The sequence below is a fragment of the Papaver somniferum genome, chromosome 5 (assembly GCF_003573695.1).
Source record: "Papaver somniferum cultivar HN1 chromosome 5, ASM357369v1, whole genome shotgun sequence".
Classification (NCBI taxonomy): Eukaryota; Viridiplantae; Streptophyta; class Magnoliopsida; order Ranunculales; family Papaveraceae; genus Papaver; species Papaver somniferum.
The window spans coordinates 100,273,768-100,296,073 of record NC_039362.1 but is presented as its reverse complement, the minus strand read 5'-3'; the positions used below and the strand labels follow the sequence as shown (position 1 = coordinate 100,296,073).

Sequence of the window (22,306 nt, the reverse complement as noted above, 5' to 3'; positions counted from 1 at the left end):
TCGTCACTTCCAAGTACTCCAGTGATTCTGAACGTGTTCACCTCAGCATCATAGTTGTTGAAGATCCGTAGCCATAACTCAAAAAGCGGGGGTCTAACAACACCACCCAATATTTCGCTTAGCAATATGTATGGACTAATTTCGAAATACTTTGCTAGAGAATCAACTAGGCAGTCAGACTTAATCTAGGTAAAAGTATCTCAAGGAGTTAATATCTCTCTCTTGATTTGATTTTTACTCAAGCTAAAAACAATAGCGAGTCTTTATCAAATACAAGGAATACTTGGACGGTACCAAAGACCAATGTCCAAGGATCAATCAATATCAATCAACAACCAAAGGTTGAATTTTCAATTGATGATCACGAACGCACAACCTGTATTATTTAAATTATATAAAATATGATGCGGAAAAGAAATAACACGGACACCAGAAATTTTGTTAACGAGGAAACCGCAAATGCAGAAAAACCCCGGGACCTAGTCCAGATTGAATACACACTGTATTAAGCCGCTACAGACACTGGCCTACTGCAAACTAACTTCGGACTGGACTATAGTTGAACCCCAATCAGTCTCCCACCGATCCAAGATACAGTTGTACTCCTACGCCTCTGATCCCAGCAGGATACTGCGCACTTGATTCCCTTAGCTGATCTCACCCACAACCAAGAGTTGCTGTAACCCAAAATCACAAACTTGATAATAAACAAATCTGTCTCACACAGAAAAGTCTATCAAAGGATAAATATGTCTCCCACAGATAAACCCTAGGTTTTGTTCCGTATTTTGATATGAAATCAAGGTGAACAGGAACCAATTGATAATCCGGTCTTATATTCCCGAAGAACAACCTAGATTAATCAATCACCTCTCTACAATCCTTCCTGACTACACAAGCGGATTGTCGAGGAATCACAAACAGTGAGACGAAGATGTTTGTGACTTCTTTATATTGCCTATCGAAGAACTCTCACGATCTCAAGCCAATCAATCGATTGTACTCGTACGATAGAAGATGCAAGATCACATCACACAACTACGATAAAGTAGTATCGGTATGGCTTCACAATCCCAATGAAGTCTTTAAGTCGTTAACCTGATTTTAGAGAAGAAAATCAAAGGTTAATGGAGATCGACTCTAGCGGGCGCACTAGCAGCACACAGACGTGTGGGGATTAGTTTTGCACAATGCTAGATTTCTCCTTTATATAGCCTTCAAATCAGGGTTTTTCCTTAGTTACAAAGCAATCCTTATTCACTGTTAGATGAAAACCTGATTTAGATTCAAGCTAATATTTCTCAACCGTTAGATCGAAAACTTAGCTTGTCACACACACTTGGGTAGACATTTACTGGGTTCGTGAAAACCATGCCCAAACGTGTACGTGTATGTTGGTTCAACATAGTAACCCAAAAGGTTAACCATATGAGCATTTCATATTAACCTTGTTCTTCTTCACCATAACTAGTTCAATTGACTCAAATGAACAAGTTAAAGAGTTGTTAAATTGCTATGAGATCTTATGTAACTACATAAGACACAATTGAAATAAAGATGATTCGATTGAATCGTCTCATGAACATTATAGACACGGTTTGCATAAAGCATTCCTTAGTAATTTAATGTTTCATGTTCAGAGCACATCTTTAGATCATAACCTCTTAAGTTCACAAACAATTTCGTGGACTTAAGTTAATCGGTTGAGTTTTCCAAACTCAGCAGAAATTCTCGGAAAGAGAACTTCCTCCAGTTTGTGGACTTAGCACACAAACGAGTTTTGGAAAATCCAGCAGAAATTCTCGGTCAAGAACTTCCGACAGTTCGCGGATTGAGTCTGCGGACTGGGTTCGCGGCCTTGGCAAGCCAATTCCACAATCCTCCCGATTTCTCTTGATCAACAAAGTTCGAAAACTTCGGTTCAAGGAATACATGGTTATGTAATCTGAACTCTCATTTAAATCATTGAGACATTCTCAGAGGACGCTATGTAGTCGTTATTCATAAACCGATTCACGTCAAAGCAATTCTCAAAGTGATTGAAACTTCTCATGACTTTCGTCACTAGGTGAAGATAAACTTGATCAAAAAGCGAAACGCTTTACCAACACACGATTTCGAGATAAAAGATAAGCAATAAATGCTCAGCTCGAAATTTCAAATGTGTATGATCTAGTCTATATAGCATACGAATTTTGTCTCATAAGAAATAGGAGATAAAAGAGATAGACTTTTGAGTGATAGATAAGTTCAAGTCTCCACATACCTTTTTGTTGATGAAGTTCCACGGTTCCTTGTATAGATCTTCGTCGTTGTATGATGAATCGTCATGAAGTCCTTGAGCTCAACTACACTTTTCTATCCTAGTCCGAGACTTAGCTATGTAGGCTAGAAATCAAGACTTATAGTTTTGATCACTAACATTGACAAACATGCTTGAGATAGCAACGCATGCGAGGCTGACCGAGCTATACTCTAACAATCTCCCCCTTTGTCAATTTTAGTGACAAAACTATTAATACATATGGAATACAAAAAATATAAACTTTAATGGCTCCTATTCCATAGTATAATCTTCAACGTTCCTTGAAATCTTCGTCCTTCCAAGTACTCCAATGATCCCAAAGGTTGTAAGTTTAGCACCATCGTTGTTGAAGATCCGTAGCTATAACAATGAGAGAAATCGAGATTTTCGATCATTATTATACAATGTCATAGTATTATTATATAACATCAAAGTCAATTGTATCACGACTTTAACAATAATACTACGGTGATATGTATCACTCCCCCTTAGTCAATACTCCATCTCGATCATGGAAACCGCTCCCCCTTACACAATGATCCGAAAACCATATGTATTTGTAGTGTGAACTACAATATTTCTCCCCCTTTTTGTCAATAAAATTGGCAAAGGTACAAGAATGGGATCATAATGAAATTTTTACAAGAGACATTTCATGACCAAAAGAAAAATACATACCAACTTAATTTAGATGCAATCTAATAGCCGAAGCTAACAACATTCATCAAGGAGTTTTAAGGTACAAGATAACTCCTATAAAATTCCACAGTCGCACTCCCCGCAAGATATTACCATTAAGCACAAGTTCAAAAGAACTCTCCCCTATTTGATGTCATTCCCGAAAGAACAACAAGAGCGACCTTAATTTCGAAAGAAAAAAAGGATTTTTTATGGGACACCAAAAACCATAGGAATGATTTTCTATATCCAAAGCTCAACCAAATTAACCACAAGTAAACCCATGATTAATTCAATTGGAATACGCAACTAAATCAAACCACAAAAGTGATCAATTTAATTGAAAGTGCTCAACATAAGTAAACTCACGGAGCTACGACTAAGTCAATCATATGGAGATGACTAACTTAACCGTTCACATATTCAACATAAGGAAAACCTTACGGAATATATGACTACATTAACCAAAGAACATGATAGTGTAGCCTTTCATATACTCAACACAAGAACTTGTGGAATATATGAAAACTCAACTAGATTAATTACAAGAGAACTTATAATTAATCTAATTGGAATACAAACAACCAAACTAATCACCAAAGTAATTAATTTAATTATTTTGGGCTCAACATAAGAGAACTTATGGAACCCCGACTAAGTTCATCATAGAATATGACAACCTTAACCGTACATGTACTCAACATAAGAAAGAAGACTTATGGAGTACTAACTAAATAACCAAACTAGTTGATTAATTTAGTTCCTAATGCTCGACATATAGCATCTTATGGAACAACCAACAAAGCCAAGGTAAATCAACTTAGTTGTAAGGTGCTCAACATAAGACACGTTCACGGTAAAACATAATAAAATGGATCAATGAAGATCAATACCGTGGATAACATACAAGGATCTATTCTATTTTCCATCATAATGACATAATAGACTTTATCCTTGTTGAACAAAAGATTTTATCCTATTTTCCATCAAATACATGACTGCATAGGCATAACTTTTGTATATGTCAAAAGTCCATTCGTCCTTTCATCAATACGAATACCGATTCATGAACGACTTTACTTTTGACACAATATGGGACCTTCAAGTTAACGGACGCAAACAATACATATCCCATAAAAATATTGCAATACTTCAAAATAGATTAATACTGCAATAACAATCTTTGCCCTTAGAAGGTAGAATCAATCTTTTTCGCCCGTATTTATACCAAGAGTGGTTACCAAAAGCGTATAAAAAGATTTCCTTAACAAAGAAGAACATACAAAGTCATTGACGACTATGCACCATAGTTCACATGAGATGATTGTGAACACTCAAGAATATATAGCAATGTGAACTACTACCCATTCTCGAACTTCCTTCTTTGTGATTCACCAACATCACTCTTGTAACAGCCACAAAATAGCTTAGAATAGGATTTCTCCAAGAATCTCAGTGCCCAAATCCAAGAGAATAGAACAAGTGCAACGAAACAGAGCAAACACTAAAAAAAAGAGACAGGAAAAAGACCAATATTAACTCATCCAAATTCAACAATTCTCATCTTAATTTTGAAGGGAAATCAATAAGGAAGAGAATGCAAAAAGAATGAGGTAAATCCGAGTTCGGATGAAGAAGTTACGACCAAAACAAGTCTACCGAATATCGACGTCAAGTATGCATATGGGTTTGCGAACTTAAACCCCTGGATTTTGATTTTGAATGATGTTATGCATACTTGGTATGTGTACCATGTAGTCCAAACATCCCGAACTATTATTTTCAAACCTAAGCATTTTAGACCCTTAAACACAGATCAAGTTAGGTAGAAATGAATGATAAGCAAGATTATTATAAGTATTCTAAGCAAATAAAAGTACAAATCTTGCTCAAGTTTATAGACATACCTTTTTAGATGAATCCAATCGAATTCTACCGCCTTACCGAACATAATCTGTGTGCCCCAATTCTTGTGCTTCCATCACCATATACAAAGCAGGGCATTCCTTGGTGAGGATGCACTTCCAACACAATCAAGTTGCGTTGGGGTGAACAAAGTCTTGCTCACCACAAGTGACCTTTGGATTATCATGAAAGAGATCACTTTTAGAACCTTTCACATCCAATTCTATTTTTCCAAAAAACTTGTTAAGTTCCAACATCATGGATACTGCCTTTTCCATAGTCATGGAGTTTTCTGGAAGACCATTCCTTTTCACACTCAAAACATCATTGTCTTTCTTTGGTATCCACTTCTGAGTGCGTTTAGGAACAGTCGGAACCTTCTTCCCATCACTCTCTTCTAGAATTCTTGAAATAGAACTGGATTGACTATTCTTTTGCAAGTTAGTCTTTCTCCAATTGGGAGCATCGGATCTTGTCTTCTTTTTTACGAAGTTATCCTTTTGATAACCATTACGATTATGAAAAAGATTCGTACGACGTTTATAGGCAAATCTAGGTCTATCATAGCACTGATTCCTTTTCCTAAAGGTTGGACAATTACAACTTGTAACGTTAAGAGGATCAGTCTTAACGTTTGATCTTGGTTTCACAACTTCTTGTGATGCCCAAACAAGAACATCATGAAGTTTCTCATTCGTTATACGGAAACGACATCTCCTTTCCAGGTGACCTTTATTTCTGCAAGTGGCAAACATAAGGAATGTTTTTACCTCGATCCGTGTGTGCTAACTTTGGAGGTTGATAACTTTTCTCTTTTGAATCTTAACTGCCGGAGGAGGTATTTTAATTTTGCCATCAGTGGAAACCTTTTGTTGAGAAGAATCACTAGCCTTGACAAATTTTACCTCTTTGCTAGTACTTGGAGCATCTATTCCCTTATAGCCCAATCCTCGTGTATCACGATGATTTTTACTTGCTCCTAGCATAGTGGTTAATTTGCTTGAACTAGTATTGAACTTTTTCAAGTCATCTTCCAACATCTTGATTTTATCAAGAGCAGCAGCTAAATCAGCCTCAAGGCGTTTTTCTCGAGTGAGATAAGCGCTTTCTCCGTCATCAAAACTTGTTTGTTGAGAGTTAAACCTTGCTTCAGATTCTTCAAGTTTCTCTTCCAACAAAAACTACTTTTGATAAAGATTATCACATTCAAGTGACTTCATACGTAGGTTTTCCTCATAATCCTTGAGGATCGATTCGGTAGAACGATTCGAAAAATAAACACCTGCGTAACATCTTCTGAATTTCTTGTTTTCTCGATAGAGAGGAGTCAGAAGAGGTGTGACATCAGAAGTTATAATCTTCTTCATATTCCACGAATCCAAAAACTTAACATACTCTGAGACTTCCTCATCAACATCTCTATCAATATCTGAATCACCTTCATCAGAAAGTTCATCCAACTGTTCTTCTACGAGAGTTTACCAATCAACAGTTTTTACATCAAGAGAATGTTTGGATATTGACTTAGATGTGACAGTTCTCTCAGGTGAATCCAAGATTTTAGAATCATTTGGTAATTTCTGAAATGGTGCGTTATTAGAGATAGACTCGTACATAATCAGATCGCTACAAACACAGACTTATAAGGTCTTTAACGTGTTTGCCTGCTCTGATACCAATTGAAAAAGCGGGGGTCTAACAACACCACCCAATATTTCGCTTAGCAATCTGTATGGACTAACTCCGAAATACTTTGCTAGAGAATCAACTAGACAGTCAGACTAAATCTAGATAAAAGTATCTCAAGGAGTTAATATCTCTCTCTTGATTTGATTTTTACTCAAGCTAAAAACAATAGCGAGTCTTTATCAAATACAAGGAATACTTGGACGGTACCAAAGACCAATGTCCAAGGATCAATCAATATCAATCAACAACCAAAGGTTGGATTTCCAATTGATGATCACGAACGCACAACCTGTATTATTTCAATTATATAAAATATGATGCGGAAAAGAAATAACACAGACACCAGAAATTTTGTTAACGAGGAAACCGCAAATGCAGAAAAACCCAGGACCTAGTCCAGATTGAATACACACTGTATTAAGCCGCTACAAACACTAGCCTACTGCAAACTAACTTCGGACTGGACTATAGTTGAACCCCAATCAGTCTCCCACCGATCCAAGATACAGTTGTACTCCTACGCCTCTGATCCCAGCAGGATACTGCGCACATGATTCCCTTAGCTGATCTCACCCACAACCAAGAGTTGCTCCAACCCAAAATCACAAACTTGATAATAAAAAAATCTGTCTTACACAGAAAAGTATATCAAAGGATAAATATGTCTCCCACAGATAAACCCTAGGTTTTGTTCCGTATTTTGATATCAAATCAAGGTGAACAGGAACCAATTGATAATCCGGTCTTATATTCCCGAAGAACAGCCTAGATTGCCCATGGAACAAGGTCCTTGCTATTCTTGAGCCTGCTCTAAACCGGTTTAGCTTGCTCGCAAATTTGCGCAAGTATTGACTAAGACCGTGCAAGGAATATTTTTTGAAATATCTCCTCTAATCAAAGCCAAGTTATGATCGGTGCTGGCTATGCGAGAGTTATTGTTTAACTGCTCTGGCTAGTATGCCCGAAGTTTGTGTCCGATATTAGCTATTCGAGTGTTATTTCTAAACGACTCTGGATAGTATCAAAGTGTGTGGATCATGCATTTGTTTGTGAATTGTGCATTTGTATGTGAATTGTGCATTTGTTGTATGACTAGGAAATGCGAATAATGTAAGAAAATTGAGCAATCGATTAGGCTTTTATGAGGCGCGAACGGGTCCAACATCGGAAATATGCATCCCGAATTCAATTGTCAACTATTGATCAAAGTTGCTGGAGTTCCAAGTTTTGGGCTTCATTTTGTTGTTATTCGCTTAATATAACTTCCCTCATTCTATCTTATCTACCAGGTACAGTGCTTCCCCCAGACTCCCCCAGTTGTTCGACTATTGTGAGTAAAATTTGCAATGGTGTGTAAGTCAAACTGTTTTAAAATCGTGCAAGATTGAACTTGGAACGATCCAAAATAACAGATCGTTGGTTGGATTGCGAGATGGATCACTAGTTGGATCAACGAGGAATGCTGGGTCCATGAGTTGCATCGTTAGGGGAAGTATTGAGTTTGATTGATTGACCAAGGGCGCATCTAGGAAAGCTCGGTTACGGGGCGACCAAGTAACGCGAAAATTAGACTAGTGATATGTTGGTGATGCTTTTCGTTGATTTCGAACGAGTATACAACTTGAGCGATGAATATTTGCGATGCTAGGTTAAGAGAGCATGAATATGTTGATTGTATTGCAACTGACGTCGATAGTTGATGTTCATGTCGCTAGGGGTGTCATTGTTGACAACCGTCATCCTCACACTGTGTGATGCATGCGTCTTTTTTTTTTGCGCAACAACAAGATTGCATCCGTGGTAGAATACATCGAAGATTATTCCCATGTAAGCCATCTGAGGTGATTGGCTTCTATTTGCAGGCGACACAAAGGAACAACAATTTTTGTTTTGTATTGCTTTTGCTTTCTCTAGTTTGTGCTTGTTTGAGCGTTGGTTTTCGAGGTAATACTCCTTTCGTTTCCGTTCATCGAGGTACTCATTTTGCTTCTGCTCACCGAGGTATTCCTCCCGCTCATGCATGTTATTTTGCCGTTGATTACGTCCTTATTGTCATTCTGATTCCTCGACGATGCGATGACTTTCGTAGCGGTCATTCGGTCGTCGATCTTCCCTTACGACATTATCTGCTTCAATGTCTTGCCTTTCATACGATCTGTGTCTCCTATCGTGACCACTCCGCACATGTTGTTCCCTCCAACCCTCATGCGAAAGTCGTGCATGCCGACGTGGAACGATACTTTCAGAGTGTTGGGTACTACCCATTTGCAGTCTCTTATCCACTAAGGTCTCCAGTAGTCTGTTTGACTATTTTCCTTCTCTAATTGTTGCAATATTTATAGCAGACCCAGATCTCCGGGTGTTACTCTGGTCCTCTCTACTTTCACAAGGGAGTTTGGACGCGATTTTAATATGTTCTTTTGATGATGATCTAAATCCATTTCGTTCAGATTATCACCTTCACTTAAAAGAGGGGTTGCAATACGTACCCCGCGATTTCTATTACTTATCCCGAGGATATAAGTTCTTGTAGAATGACGTCCTGATATCGTCGTTGTTGGTGATGTTTCAACTTCTTTTCGGAGTAGGTAATCAACATTGTTCTGAATTCTTCGTACTATTGCATCTGCATAAATATTCCATCACTTCAACTTGCTTGTGATGTAGCTCTGGATCTTGATTCAGTTTTGATGATTCCTTCTCTGCCGCACGGTGGGCGCCAAAAGATGTTGTAGCAAAAATGTTTCCACAACAATCCTCGAGATTAGTATTGAAAGACATAATCTTAACCGTTAGGTGAATTAAGATTTATACCTTATGAATGAATTCTGATGATATAATATGAATCTTTGGATGATTCATTAGTATTTTTCGTGATGCGTCCCTGATGTATGAGAATTTTCCAGCTGCTTGATGAATCAGTTTTCCTAAAGCTTTGGCTCTTCAAGAATTGTTGATGAATGAAGAAGGGGGTTACCTGCAAAAACACTCCGATGCCTCAATGAGTAAGAGCTCTAAGCAGGTTTCTATGGAGAGAGAAGGATTAGAAATGTGTACCTTTCCAGTTGGAATTCCACCTCTATTTATAGGTTATGGAGGAATTGTATCCTGTCCAGTTTACGTCTAGATACATTTTGACTATGTATCTAGACCAAATGCTTTCAAGGTTCATCCTGGTCAAAATCAATTTACCTTTTTTAAGATCTTCAACCTCCAGGTTATACCTGGTCTTCTTCTGTTTCCTCCTTTTTCTAGGGATTTATAACTTCCAGGGTTTGAATGTATACCCGGTCTTTAAGTGATTCCTCCTTTTTCCGGGGATCAGTAACTTCCAGGTTATACATGGTCTTCTTAATAACTGATTCCTCATTTTTCAGAGGATCGGTAACTTCCAGGTTATACCTAGTATTCTGGTGTAGAATGATAATTGCTGACATGACTGTAATTATCCTTCCATATCTTTTACCCAAGAGCCCAATGCTTATCTTGGGTAGAATTATTGGGCTGAGGAACTTGGGCCCATTTACCAAACTGTATGATACAAACATCATGTTTTATTGTAATCACTTAGAATTTAGTAATATATGTTTTAAAATTCAATGATCTAAGTTTTAAAACCAGGTCATATTAGTCTTTTTATTTCTATACAGTTACCTTTATTTTATTTTATTTCTGAAAAATATCCACAAATTCATCGACATCTAATCCGCTTATCACTCCATAGCATGTGTGAAATCCAACGGGTAACGTGTTGGATGTGGATGAAAATCTCAAATCTATAATTTTGATAGATTGGACGGGGTGATAACAAATCCACATCCACCTGTCGGCTGCTCACTGGAGCACCATTTGACAACACGGTTGTGTGTAGAAACGAACCCTGATTTTGGGCATACCAAAATCTTTCTACGCATACAAAAAAATACTCCCATCTTGGGTGACCTTATAAGGGGTACCCTATGGGTAGTTCAATTACCTATATACCCTTAATACAAAAATCTAAAGTCAGTTTTCTAAAAAATCAAAATCAGTTTCCCTTACCATCTCTTCTTCCTCCTCCTCCTCTAGCCGAACTCTTCCTCCTCCTGCGAAAAAAAAATTCATCATCGTGATTAATTATCGATTCGTAAAAATTTGATCGTCGATTAAACTCAACCACATAATGACTCGTACAAAGAAAAGCAGGGACTAGGCAAACCAAATCATCTTCTAATCCATCAATTGATGAAGAAGAACCAATTGAAGATGAAGGTGTAGAAACTGAAAATCAACCACCAATTGAACCAGAAATTGAACCAACTGCATCTCCAACTCCGGAAATGAGGATAAGAAAGCAAGTTTCACAAACCCAATCTCTTATTTGCTGTTTTTCATCGATTAAATGACGGTTACAGTGTTGGGTTCGGCTCAAAATTGAGTTGCGTTTTTAGCCGAACTGTTCTTCACGAAAGCTTCCTGTAAGTGTATATGAACAGTTCGGCTTGAAATTTCACAGATAAAGATGCATATGGGTTCGGCGTATTCGATAATCATAATATGTGCCGAACCTAGCACATTAACGAGGTTCGGCTATTACGATATTCTCAATATGTGCCGAACCAATAACAATATTTTAACCCAAAAAATAACAAATTGATGTTCGGCTCATACGATTTTCGAAATATAAGCCGAACCGGTAATTATTTTTTTTCCGAGCTACTCAGGATGTTGTTCGGCTTACTATGAAACTTTCATATAAGCCGAACTAGTGTCTAGCAAACAGTTTGGCACATGCAATAAACAGATTCCGTAAGACGAACCGTTCATCAATTGGTAGATTCGGCTCATAGATGTGAGCCGAACCTCAACCTGTTTCGCCGAACCATGATTCAAAAAACCTAACTTTTGATAATTGAGAGCTATAGAAGTGAGATTAAGTATAGGATATAAGTGTACCTGTGTATTAGAAGCATTGGGTTCCTCATCAATGTCTTCATCATCAGGATTTGGCTCATAAAAATCATCATCTTGAGTTTGTGTAAACAACTCATCCTCAAATTTTTCATCTAAACAACTCTTATAATTCTGAAAATTATTTTAATCACTAAACAAAATATTTAATCACTAATCAAGTTATTAACACTAATACGTAAAGGACAGATTTATCATTAAAAAATTTTGGGTTAAGGGGTTATCTGATTTTACTATTTCACAACCTTTTTTGTCTTCATTCAGTATGCCTTGGAAGATTTTGGTATGCCCAAAATTATAGTTCGTAGAAACAGAACTAACACACTTTCTTGTTCAAGTAGCTCACAAGTAAGATGGCTAGACAACCCATTCGGGACTGAAACGAGGCCCAAGAGGAAGTAATATGACCTATTTGAATAATGCCAAAATAGCCCTTCTTTAGTTCTTCTTCTTCGAAGGGAGACTTAAAATCGCATTTTCTCCCCATAAACCCTAAAACCTTAAACGCTTCCATTAGAGAGACATCACCTTTCTTTTGTTTTTTTTTTTTCTCTTTTTGTCGTTGTTGTTGTAGCTCTTTGTTGCTGTTGCTGCTGTTGTTGTTGTAGAAGAAGTCCTGAAATCAAGATGCAGCACGATGAGGTCATATGGCAGGTCATTAGACACAACCATTGCAGTTACATGGCCAAGTAAGTTATTTTCAAATTAAGAGAAAAAAAGTAGTTTATCTTATTTATTTCTTCATATCTGAATTGAATTTCTATGTGGGGGTTTTGTTTTTGTAGAATTGAAACTGGGAATTTCTGTAGAAACCCATATAATGTAACTGGGATTTGCAATAGAAGTTCATGTCCTCTTGCTAATAGCCGTTATGCTACCATTAGAGAGGATAAAGGTACCACCTTTCATTTCTTTGTGAAATGAATTTTGTTGGTTTAGAGTAAATTAGGTGTTTTGTGTTATTGAGTATATTAGGGGTTCTTCTGATATTGAAATTCGATGTCATTGCAGGAGTGTTTTATTTGTATATGAAGACAATAGAAAGATCTCATATGCCCGGTAAATTATGGGAAAGACTTAAATTACCCAAGAATTATGAGAAGGCACTTGAAATCATTAACAATAATATGGTAAGTCTACTTTACTATGACAAATTGCCTTTATGTTATTTCATTTCTCTCTTTGTAATTATTTTGATACGGTTATTATAGATGTATTGGCCAAAGTATCTTGTGCACAAAACGAAGCAACGTCTTACCAAAATGACTCAGATGCGTATACGTATGAGGAAGCTTGCTCTGAAAACAAGGTACTCTTCATATATACTGGGTTGAATTGGCCGTCTGTTGCCAATTTTGCTGTAACATTTCATCTATTTGTTATAGACAATTCTGTATGTCAATTTTCAAGTACTCTGTATGTAATGTATCTCATATAAAATTCCATAAAAACATACACACGAAAGAACAGTACTTTAGCAGAACTATAACGTTCCGTGTAGGTTAAGTTGGACGTCTATAATTTTTTGTAACATTTTCTTCTTATTGGTAAAGGCATTATATGTCAATTTTCACGTTTTGTAGCCAGACCCCGAGCTCTAAGCAATTAGCATAAGATTCCAGAAAAAAAATGAAACATGAAAGAGCAGAACTATAATGTTGTGTCTAGCTTAAATTTATCAGTTGCTGTGGGATATTAGGCTGCTAACTGTATATGCTTTATACGTATTCTGAGGGATTCTTGTGTTTCTGCTCTTAACATCTTTTTGCTGTTTGTTTGTGCGATTTTGGCAGGGAGACGGTAATGACTATGCCAAGGAAGGTGGGAAAGAGAGAGAAGAGGAGAGAAGAGAAGTCTCTACAGGCTGCACAGCTGGAAAAGGTTGTTTTATAGCCATGTGTATGCGCGCTTTGGTGCACAATTGTTGCATGTGTTGCTTCAGTTTGTACTGATTGTTTACAAATTTGTTGCAGAATATTGAGAAAGAGTTGATGGAACGTCTTAAAGCTGGACTTTATGGTGATATTTACAATTATCATGAAAAAGCTTTCAATAATATTATTGAAACAGAAGAGGCTCTAAAGAAAGGTAAAAAAGTAGTGGATGATGATGAAGAGGAGGACGAGGAGAAGGTACGTATGGATTCGTTAATATCTTTGGTTGGTGGTGTAGAAGCATGTTGTTCGCATTGTTCTTTGTAACTGTTTAATTTTTTTTGTCCACAAATATGCTTGGTATGTATTTTTCAAAATTGCTGATAGATGATTGATATCTTTTTTTGGAACTCTTTCTGTTTATCCGAAACCAGGAAGCAGAAGTTGAATATGTTTATTTGGAAGGAGACGAATTTGAAATGGAGGATGACATGGAAGATTTCGGTCTTGATGGTTCTTTTGAAGATGATGATACTGGTAATTTTGTTACGATTTGAATTGTTCTGTCCATCTCAGTAAAATATTTATGACCACTCCATCTTTTGAATGCACATATAAAGATTATATTATCATTATGTGTTTTATTTATTGTTCATCTATGCAGGAAATGATGACAATGACGATGATGAAGTTGAAGATACTTCTGGTCGAAAGAGATCACGAAAAGAGTCCGGAGTGGTGGTTGAAAAACGTGAGAAAAAGGATTCACATGCTAAGTTGAAGAGGAAGACTCGTGTACATGTTGAGGTAAAGTTATTACATTTTTATTTGTTTATAGGCTTTGGGACACCTAAATTCTGGCCATAGACTCCATGCTTCCTATGCTTATTTAAGGTTTTTTATTTTAATGTTAAAGTTTTTATGTTCAATATGGATATCTCCAAACAGAGTTTGTAACTATAGAGAACCCAGATGTTGAAGTATTCCTCCTTTTCTTTATGCCAGGTTGAGAATGATGCTGGTGAAAGGCGAACAGGAGTACACTGAGAACGTCAGAGTTTAGCTGACCTTGAACAGCTCACTTAAAAGGCCCCAATTTTGTTGTCTGGATCTATTATAGGAGAACTTTTTCTGGTTGCAAGAGCATAATGTTATTTTTGAAAAAGATTTTGATTTATTACTCTCTATTTGAATGGCTTTGGGTGTTCCTGGATTCTTTTTGTTTTCATTGTGATTTTTATTTTTTGAATACGGGAATCATGAATCCTTTTTCATGACCATATATTATAATCCTCTGCAATTCAAATCAGTTGCTGAACTTAATCATGAGCAAAGAAATCAGGGGACGACTTGTCCGACGAGTGGTCAAAATGGCGTGACAGAATTTGGTGGTCTTGCTGTTAATGATTCCTAAATAGATGAAATCATATATCGAAATCGTTATATAACCCATTACTTTTCACCATTTTCGTTTAGGATGGACAAGTTCAATAACAACAACATTGATGGTGAAATTAAATTAAAGTAAAGCGACTTCACAAGAACAAAGGGAACATCGATGGCGACAACAATTAAACTAAAAGAATTCCACCAAGAAAAGAAACAAGAGAGTGGCAGGCAGGAAACCCCAATAGCTTAACGCCTGAAAAACTAAACCCCTAAAAATAGGCCAACTAAAGCTCTCTCCCTATTTTACAAAAACAAGTGTGGTTTTGCCCATCCGATGGTTCTGAATCAATCTTTATAAGTAATCGATGGTTCTCATTGCTTTGGTTCTCATTGCTTTAAAATTGTAACGAAGTGAAAAAGATAAGTCGTGGCTCACAATGCACCCTCTTTCTCCGCTCTCATGCAACGTCCTAAATTCGAGTCTTCTCTCTTTTATCTCATGCATTACCTCTTGGTAGCACAGACGTTAAGGTCGTGTTTGGCCGCTTGGATATCCCTATCCTAGGATGGATTATCTAGATAATGGTTATACCGTGTTTGTCTTCCCTCAATTCCAACTTGCTATAAGAATAAGAAAACCCACCGAGTCTGTTTGGCAGCTTGGAAACGGAACAACATATCTTAAGTGGAGATATCCTTTATTAACTAATTACGAATTGGTTAACTTAAATGATGTTTGTCTCAAATTTTATCTTATCCCAGATTAACATAGAAGTTGTTTGGTTAACAACTCAATCACCCAACAGATATCCTAAGTATAACTTGGATCATGTTTGTTTCGCTCTCAAATTTAAACAACAGTATGCAAATAACAGTATCCAGGTCTAGTGTCAAATATGTTCACAAAATAAGCAGTACGTTAAACATTAGTCGCGGCGGCGACGCTGATAATCATTCCACATTGCATTTGCGATTGAAGTTCGAAGTTCTGAAGCTACTTCTCGTTGTCTATTTCTCCTAAGTGTAGGGCATTCACTGTCTTGTTGCATTCTTGGATCGGTTTCTAGTAGGTTTTGTAAGTTTTCATCATCGAAAATCAAGTCATTAATGCACTTTCTGCGGATGTGGTTATGAAGGATGCAACATGCAAGTACAATTTTCACTTGTGATTCGAATAGATATTGAGGCCGAACTTGCAAAATAGTGAAGCGTCTTTTAAGTATACCGATAACACGTTCAATTGCATTCTGTAACGATGCATGTCGGAGATTGAATAAAACCTTTACATCTTTTGGACGATTTCCACCAAATTCCTTCAAGTGATAACGAACACCACGATAGACCCACACCAAGGAAATATAGGGGGTGGGTTTTAGGTCCCACTAGTTTGTGTGCAGCGGTAAATTTTCTAGAGAAATTCTTCGGGGATATAAATCATTTCCGCAACCCAATATCATAAATGTCATGATATGGCTCAGTAAGCAAGTGACACCAACGATAGTAAACTTGTGGCTGGATAATGGAATCGCAATGTAGATGGCCTAGGTTGAATATACATTTGGTAAGCATTTGAAAATTTTCAAATGCTCTCTCATAACTTTGTACTTTATACATTTCTTGCAAAAATCATTTTGTGATATGCATTCACTATATCGCTCGCATTGTGTTGACGGTGTTCTTCTTGAAGATGTTCTCAGATTATAGAAAGAGAGGATTTCAAACAAATTTCACAAGTAAACTCTTTTACTCTATTTTTCTTCAGCATTCTGGTGTTTTGTTGTATGTTACTCATTGTAAGAATCTGCATGATTAGGGTTTATCTAGTTTAGAGATCGAAAGTTCTTGATTCTTTTATGGTAAGAAAAACTTGCAAGTAAGCTACACCAAATCACTCGGATAAGGAAGAGGTATGGATCTAGTACGATTGTAGTTTACGCAGATGGGGATCTCAACAAGAGAATCAAGCTGACCCGTAACCTAAATTTGTTTAGCGGTTAATTTTATAGTGTGACTTATGAAGTTTCGCTATCAATCCAAATTTGTTTAGATAAGGCTTGTTTGCACGACTATAATAATGCACACAAAAAGAACAAATATTTAACAAGATTGAATCCTCAAAAAGGAATAAATGATTTCATATATTACCGTAAAAAGAATGCAATATATAGTAAAGTATAAAAATATTCTGATGTATCTTTCTAGGTTCTCTTATGAGATATTTATATATATCACAATAAGTTAATACAAATTCATTTTCTTACAAGAATAAGGATTATTTTTCTTAAGTATAGGATTTATAACTTAACACTATTTTCTTACAAGGATTATTTTCCTCTAAGGTTATTTTCTTACAAGAACAAGGATTATTTTCCCTGTAAATATAGGGTTTCTAGCTTAACTCAAGAAGTAACAAAGCTTGGCTCTCGTTACACTTTAGGAACAAGCAAGAGTTTTCCTAAACTCAACCAAGTTCAACCTTAGATTGACCGACTTACCAACATTACCCAATGACTAAGATTTGAGTCATGGCTTAAAAATTGCTGCATGATTCAATTACAAATCTATACTATGACTTGAAATCTCCCTCTCGCGTGACCTATGACTTGAAATCTCCCTCTCGCGTGACGGAATGTACACCTTGGCCCAACGTGACCCAATCTGATTAAATTTTCCATACGCGACCAGGATACATTTAATGACCCAAAATATTTTTGTATAATTCAAAATTTGCTAAGTAAACCAAAATATTAAATATCTCTGTTTGTACCTAAAATTACTTTTAGGCACAAAAAACTATTGGTTGATGATGATGAGGTGAAACTGATGTGTGTCGTAGCCACAACAAATTAGTGAATGTTTTTCCACCTAATTAACATGTGATATAGTGTTGTCAAGTTCGTTCCCACGAGGAGCAAGAGTTTTTACTTGTTTGACTGTCACAAAAAATGGGGGTTTTCTTATTTTAAGTTTGCAAAAGAAAGTAAATAAAGTAATCAAAAAGTTTTGTTCTTGTCCACTTTTTATTAGTCATATATTTTTATCAACCGTAGGTTAACAGGTTCGCTTAACTAACCCCAAAATTCCTTGACTGAGTAACAAGTTCGCATAGTTATCTGATTTTATTCTAACGAACCACCTTGAGGTTCGCTTACAAGATGTATTCAATAGAATGCATTAAGATTTATGAATTTAGGTTTGATACTAGTCGTTAGACTCGGTTCACTCAGTCCACTTTCTAGCATTGTTTTCACACACAATTGCTCCACAGAATCCCTCTGCAAGGTCTTGTGTTTTCTATTTGTGTAGCGGGTTATTCAAAAATTACGTATTTCCTGACCACCACTAGCTTAAGATTAATCAACAAATCAATTTAGTTGGCCACCCAAACGACCTATCAATCAATCAAGCATAAATATTAATATTAGTGAAAACAAACGAAAATCGTGTGAAAACTTCAAAATACAATTAAAACAATAGATTAAATCACGTCAAGAACTAGGAATTTATCCTTAATCAATAAGAAAATTAGCTACTCAAAGTTTGGAGTTCACACAATAATACATTCACGAGTTTAAATAAGTAAACTCGATATATATGCTTTCACGTACAAATGATATATGTACAATTCTAGATTTAAATACGAACAAAAAGCGTATTGAAGGAAACGTGGCCTGCGGACACCAATATATGAATAGTTCACTATACAAATATCGTAATCAAAATCTGTATATTACTAATGTTTACACTATAAGTTTTAATATTTTTTTTGATAGCCAACATAACGAAACTTAAGGGAAAGCAAAAGAAAAAAGTGAAAAAAAAAAGCTAAATTCCCGCTAGGGAAGAAACCCTGTGAGGGAGATTTGGACGAGTACACATAGCGTGATATGATGCAGCATCGCATGATCTGCTAGATCATGAGCCATGTCGTTTACACTATAAACTTAAATAGAACGTTATCTTCACATAATTCATGAGAACACATAAACTAACTTCATATATAACCCACCTTTCTATTCATGAGTACACTTATAGTTACCCAATATATATAAAGTTTGCAGGTTCATGTCTTTATATATATAGTTCCCAGATACACATTGATACATACACTACACTCACTCAATCTATATATGATTCACTCTAGAATACACGGGTTCATCCAATAATTTAAGAGAGCACTGTTACGCTCTCTTAATACACATTGATTCGAAAGCTCTTCTGATCGGAGGTTCATATTATATTTTTAAGGTACACATTCACTTGATCTACGTATAATCACTTAAATTGAATCCTAATTTTCGGTGCCCAAATTGAATAATTAATTAAGATCAACGCAAATACATTCATGCGTTTGAAATACATATACATTATATTGTAATTCATGGGAATTTGCAATTTTAAATACACTCGATGTGTATGGAGTTCACATGCACGATATATATATATATACACTCGATGTGTATGGAGTTCACATACACGATATATATATATATATATATATATATGGATTTATTTTAATTTTAATTTATGTTGGTAGAAAGATAACCAAAAGAAGATCAAAACCACTACTTGGTATGCATTTTACCTTGACAAAATACCAAGAAAATCTCATGATATAATCAAGATGGATGAATTTATCAAACAACAAACAGTTTAACAAATTTATTTATTTTTCTGAAGATATGATGTATCACGATCTTGGTGGAGCTTCTACAGATAATATAAAAGCACATAATGATTGAATAAACCGAAAGAGATGAGAATATTTAGAAGAGCAAAAGCTTGATCTTAAGAAATTTAAAGGATATCAAAGTTTAGAGAAGGATTTTTTTTTCCTGAATCGCATATTATATTAGAATGAAAAATAAGATTGTTAAAGATTACAAGACAAAAATTTAAAAAAAAAGAGAGATATCCAACTACATAGGCTTGAAGAAACTAGCACATTCTGTAATATGCTATGTCAGGAAATTCTATCCTTGATAAAAAACTTGGTCTTTCATAGTAGATTTCTCTTTGACCTGCTGCCAGTAGAGCTCCTTTTTTTGCAGCTGTATCTGCAGAAAAGTTGGTTTCCCTGAAACTGTGCCTGAACTGGAGAGAGTGAATTTAGCAATTGCTTTGTTCCATCTCATTTTGACAAACCATGACATTTTGTTTCCTGCAAATTCAGTCACCACTGTTTTGGAATCTGAGTTGAGAATTACTTCTTGAATCTGCCATTCCACAACTAACTCAACTGCACAGATGATTGCATATACCTCTGCAATGTAATTTGTTGCAATGCCAATTCCTCCAGAGATAACTCCCAATACTCGACATAAATGATCTCTTATTACCACACCAAAACCAGATGCTCCTGGATTTTCAAATGATGCCCCATCACAACAAAACATGACAACTCCAGTTCTTGGTAGAATCCAATAACAAGGTTTTATGCATTGATATTTAAGATTTCTTGGTTTCAATTTAAAGAAGAGGATTACCTGGTCATCAATTTTAGTACTCCATTTGTGACCTTTAATTTTGACTCCTCCCTCAAGGACTGTCCTTTTAATTCTTCTCTTGAAACTTTGAATGTTTGGCTTCACTTGCAAAAAAATCATCTTATTCTTTTGTAACCACAAATCTCTTAAGATTGCACATGCAATGATGCCCCAACATTCTTCAATGAATGGACTCTTGCCTTTAGCATTATTCCACACTTCTTCAAAGGAATTAGGTATTTTAACTTTGAAAACATGGCATATCCAACTCCATATTTCTTTACTGAATCTGCACTCCCACAGCAAATGATTCATGTTGTCTTGATATGATTCACAAATGCAGCATCTAGAAGCAAGTTCAAACCCCCTTTTAACCAGTATAGTATCATCTACATAAACTCCTTGAACAAGTTTCCAAATGTTGCTTGCTATAGAAGGATGAAGATAGAATTCCAAATTTTCTTGTGACAATGCAAATGTTGTTCTTTATTTCTGATTAAATTTATGGCAGAGGAAGTTGTGAAATTACCTTTGATGTCACCTGTCCAAATTAGATTATCATTTCCAATACCAATTTCAGGCAGAGTGAAATCAGAAAGAAGATTTTAAGCTGATCAGGTAAATCCCATTTGCCTTCCTTGAGTAAGTCTGACACCTTCATGCTGATGTGAGCTTTAACATAATCAATAAATCCAATATCCTCAATGATGGGAGAATTGTCAATCCAAGAATCAAACCAAATGGATATTTTTTTGACCATCTCCTATGCACCACCTTATATTTTCTTTTAAGAAGGATTGGAGAGGAATGATTTTTGATCAATTTTTGAAGCTATAATAAGTGTTATGTCTTTGAAGATGCCGAACTATAGACCTATGACATTTTAATTATTTTTTCTGTTGCAATTGGTTTTTTATTAGTTTATTATATGTTTTGTTAATTTTTAGGTCACGAGCTTATTGAGTGTTTTATTATTTTTTATAGTATTACTTATTATGAATTAAACTAACTTTAAAACACAATCCAATATTTCGTAAGCAATAAACCGACCCGTGTGTAACACGGATGAAAATTCTATGCGGCTGCGGCTGATTTGTCTTCTGGCTAGCAATCCTACAATAGTTCACATGAATGCAATACATTCACATGTTTAAAACATGTGATATTATAACTCACGAGTTTAAATTAGTACACTATATGTGTTTTCACGTACAGATGATATACGTAGAATCCTGGATTTAAATACGAACAAAAAGCATATTCAAGGAAACGTCGCCTGCAGACACTCAATATATGCATAGTTCACTATACAAATATCATAATCAAAATACGTATATTACTAATGTTTACACTATAAGTTTTAATATTTTTTTTGATAGCCAACATAACGAAACTTAAGGGAAATCAAACGAAAAAAAAAGTGAAGAACAAAGCTAAATTCCCGTTACGGAAGAAACCCAACGAGGGAGATTTGGATGAGTCCACATGGCGTGATAAGATGCAGCATCGCGTGCTGTGCGAGATCATGAGCCATGTCGTTTACAATATAAACTTAAATAAAACGTTATCTTCACATAGTTCATGAGCACACATAAACTAACTTCATATGTAATTCACCTTTCTATTCATGGGTACACTTATAGTTTACCCAATATATATAAAGTTTGCAAGTTCATGTCTTTACATATAGTTCCCAGATACACATCTATACATACACTGCACTCACTCAATCTATATATGATTCACTCTAGAACACACAGGTTCATCCAATAATTTAATAGCACTGTTATGCTCTCTTAGTACATATTGATTCGAAAGCTCTTCTGATCGGAGGTTCATAATTCAATTTTCGCTTTAGGGTACACATTCACTCTCTCTATGTATAATCACTTAAGTTGAATCCTAATTTTTGGCGCCCAAATTGAATAAATAATTAAGATCAACACAAGAACATTCATGTGTTTGAAAGACATATACATTATGTTGTAATTCATCGGAATGCACAATTTTAAATACACTCAATGTGTATG

The 22,306-nt window shown here is 35.8% G+C and overlaps 2 protein-coding genes across 2 annotated transcripts; one reads left to right on the top strand and one right to left on the bottom strand.

Moving 5' to 3' along the window:
* Nucleotides 1–11,978: 11,978 nt before the first annotated feature.
* On the top strand, nucleotides 11,979–14,652 carry LOC113277683 (protein mak16-like). Its single transcript, XM_026526717.1, has 9 exons — nucleotides 11,979–12,216; nucleotides 12,313–12,422; nucleotides 12,539–12,657; nucleotides 12,739–12,836; nucleotides 13,321–13,408; nucleotides 13,501–13,659; nucleotides 13,836–13,938; nucleotides 14,066–14,208; nucleotides 14,407–14,652. Exons 1-9 carry the CDS (start codon nucleotides 12,155–12,157, stop codon nucleotides 14,446–14,448), a joined length of 924 nt encoding a protein of 307 aa, XP_026382502.1. The 5' UTR covers nucleotides 11,979–12,154; the 3' UTR covers nucleotides 14,449–14,652.
* Nucleotides 14,653–19,763: 5,111 nt separating this feature from the next.
* LOC113279387 lies at nucleotides 19,764–20,591 on the bottom strand. The gene has a single exon (XM_026528080.1). It carries the CDS (start codon nucleotides 20,589–20,591, stop codon nucleotides 19,764–19,766), a length of 828 nt encoding a protein of 275 aa, XP_026383865.1.
* Between the last annotated feature and the right edge of the window lie 1,715 nt (nucleotides 20,592–22,306).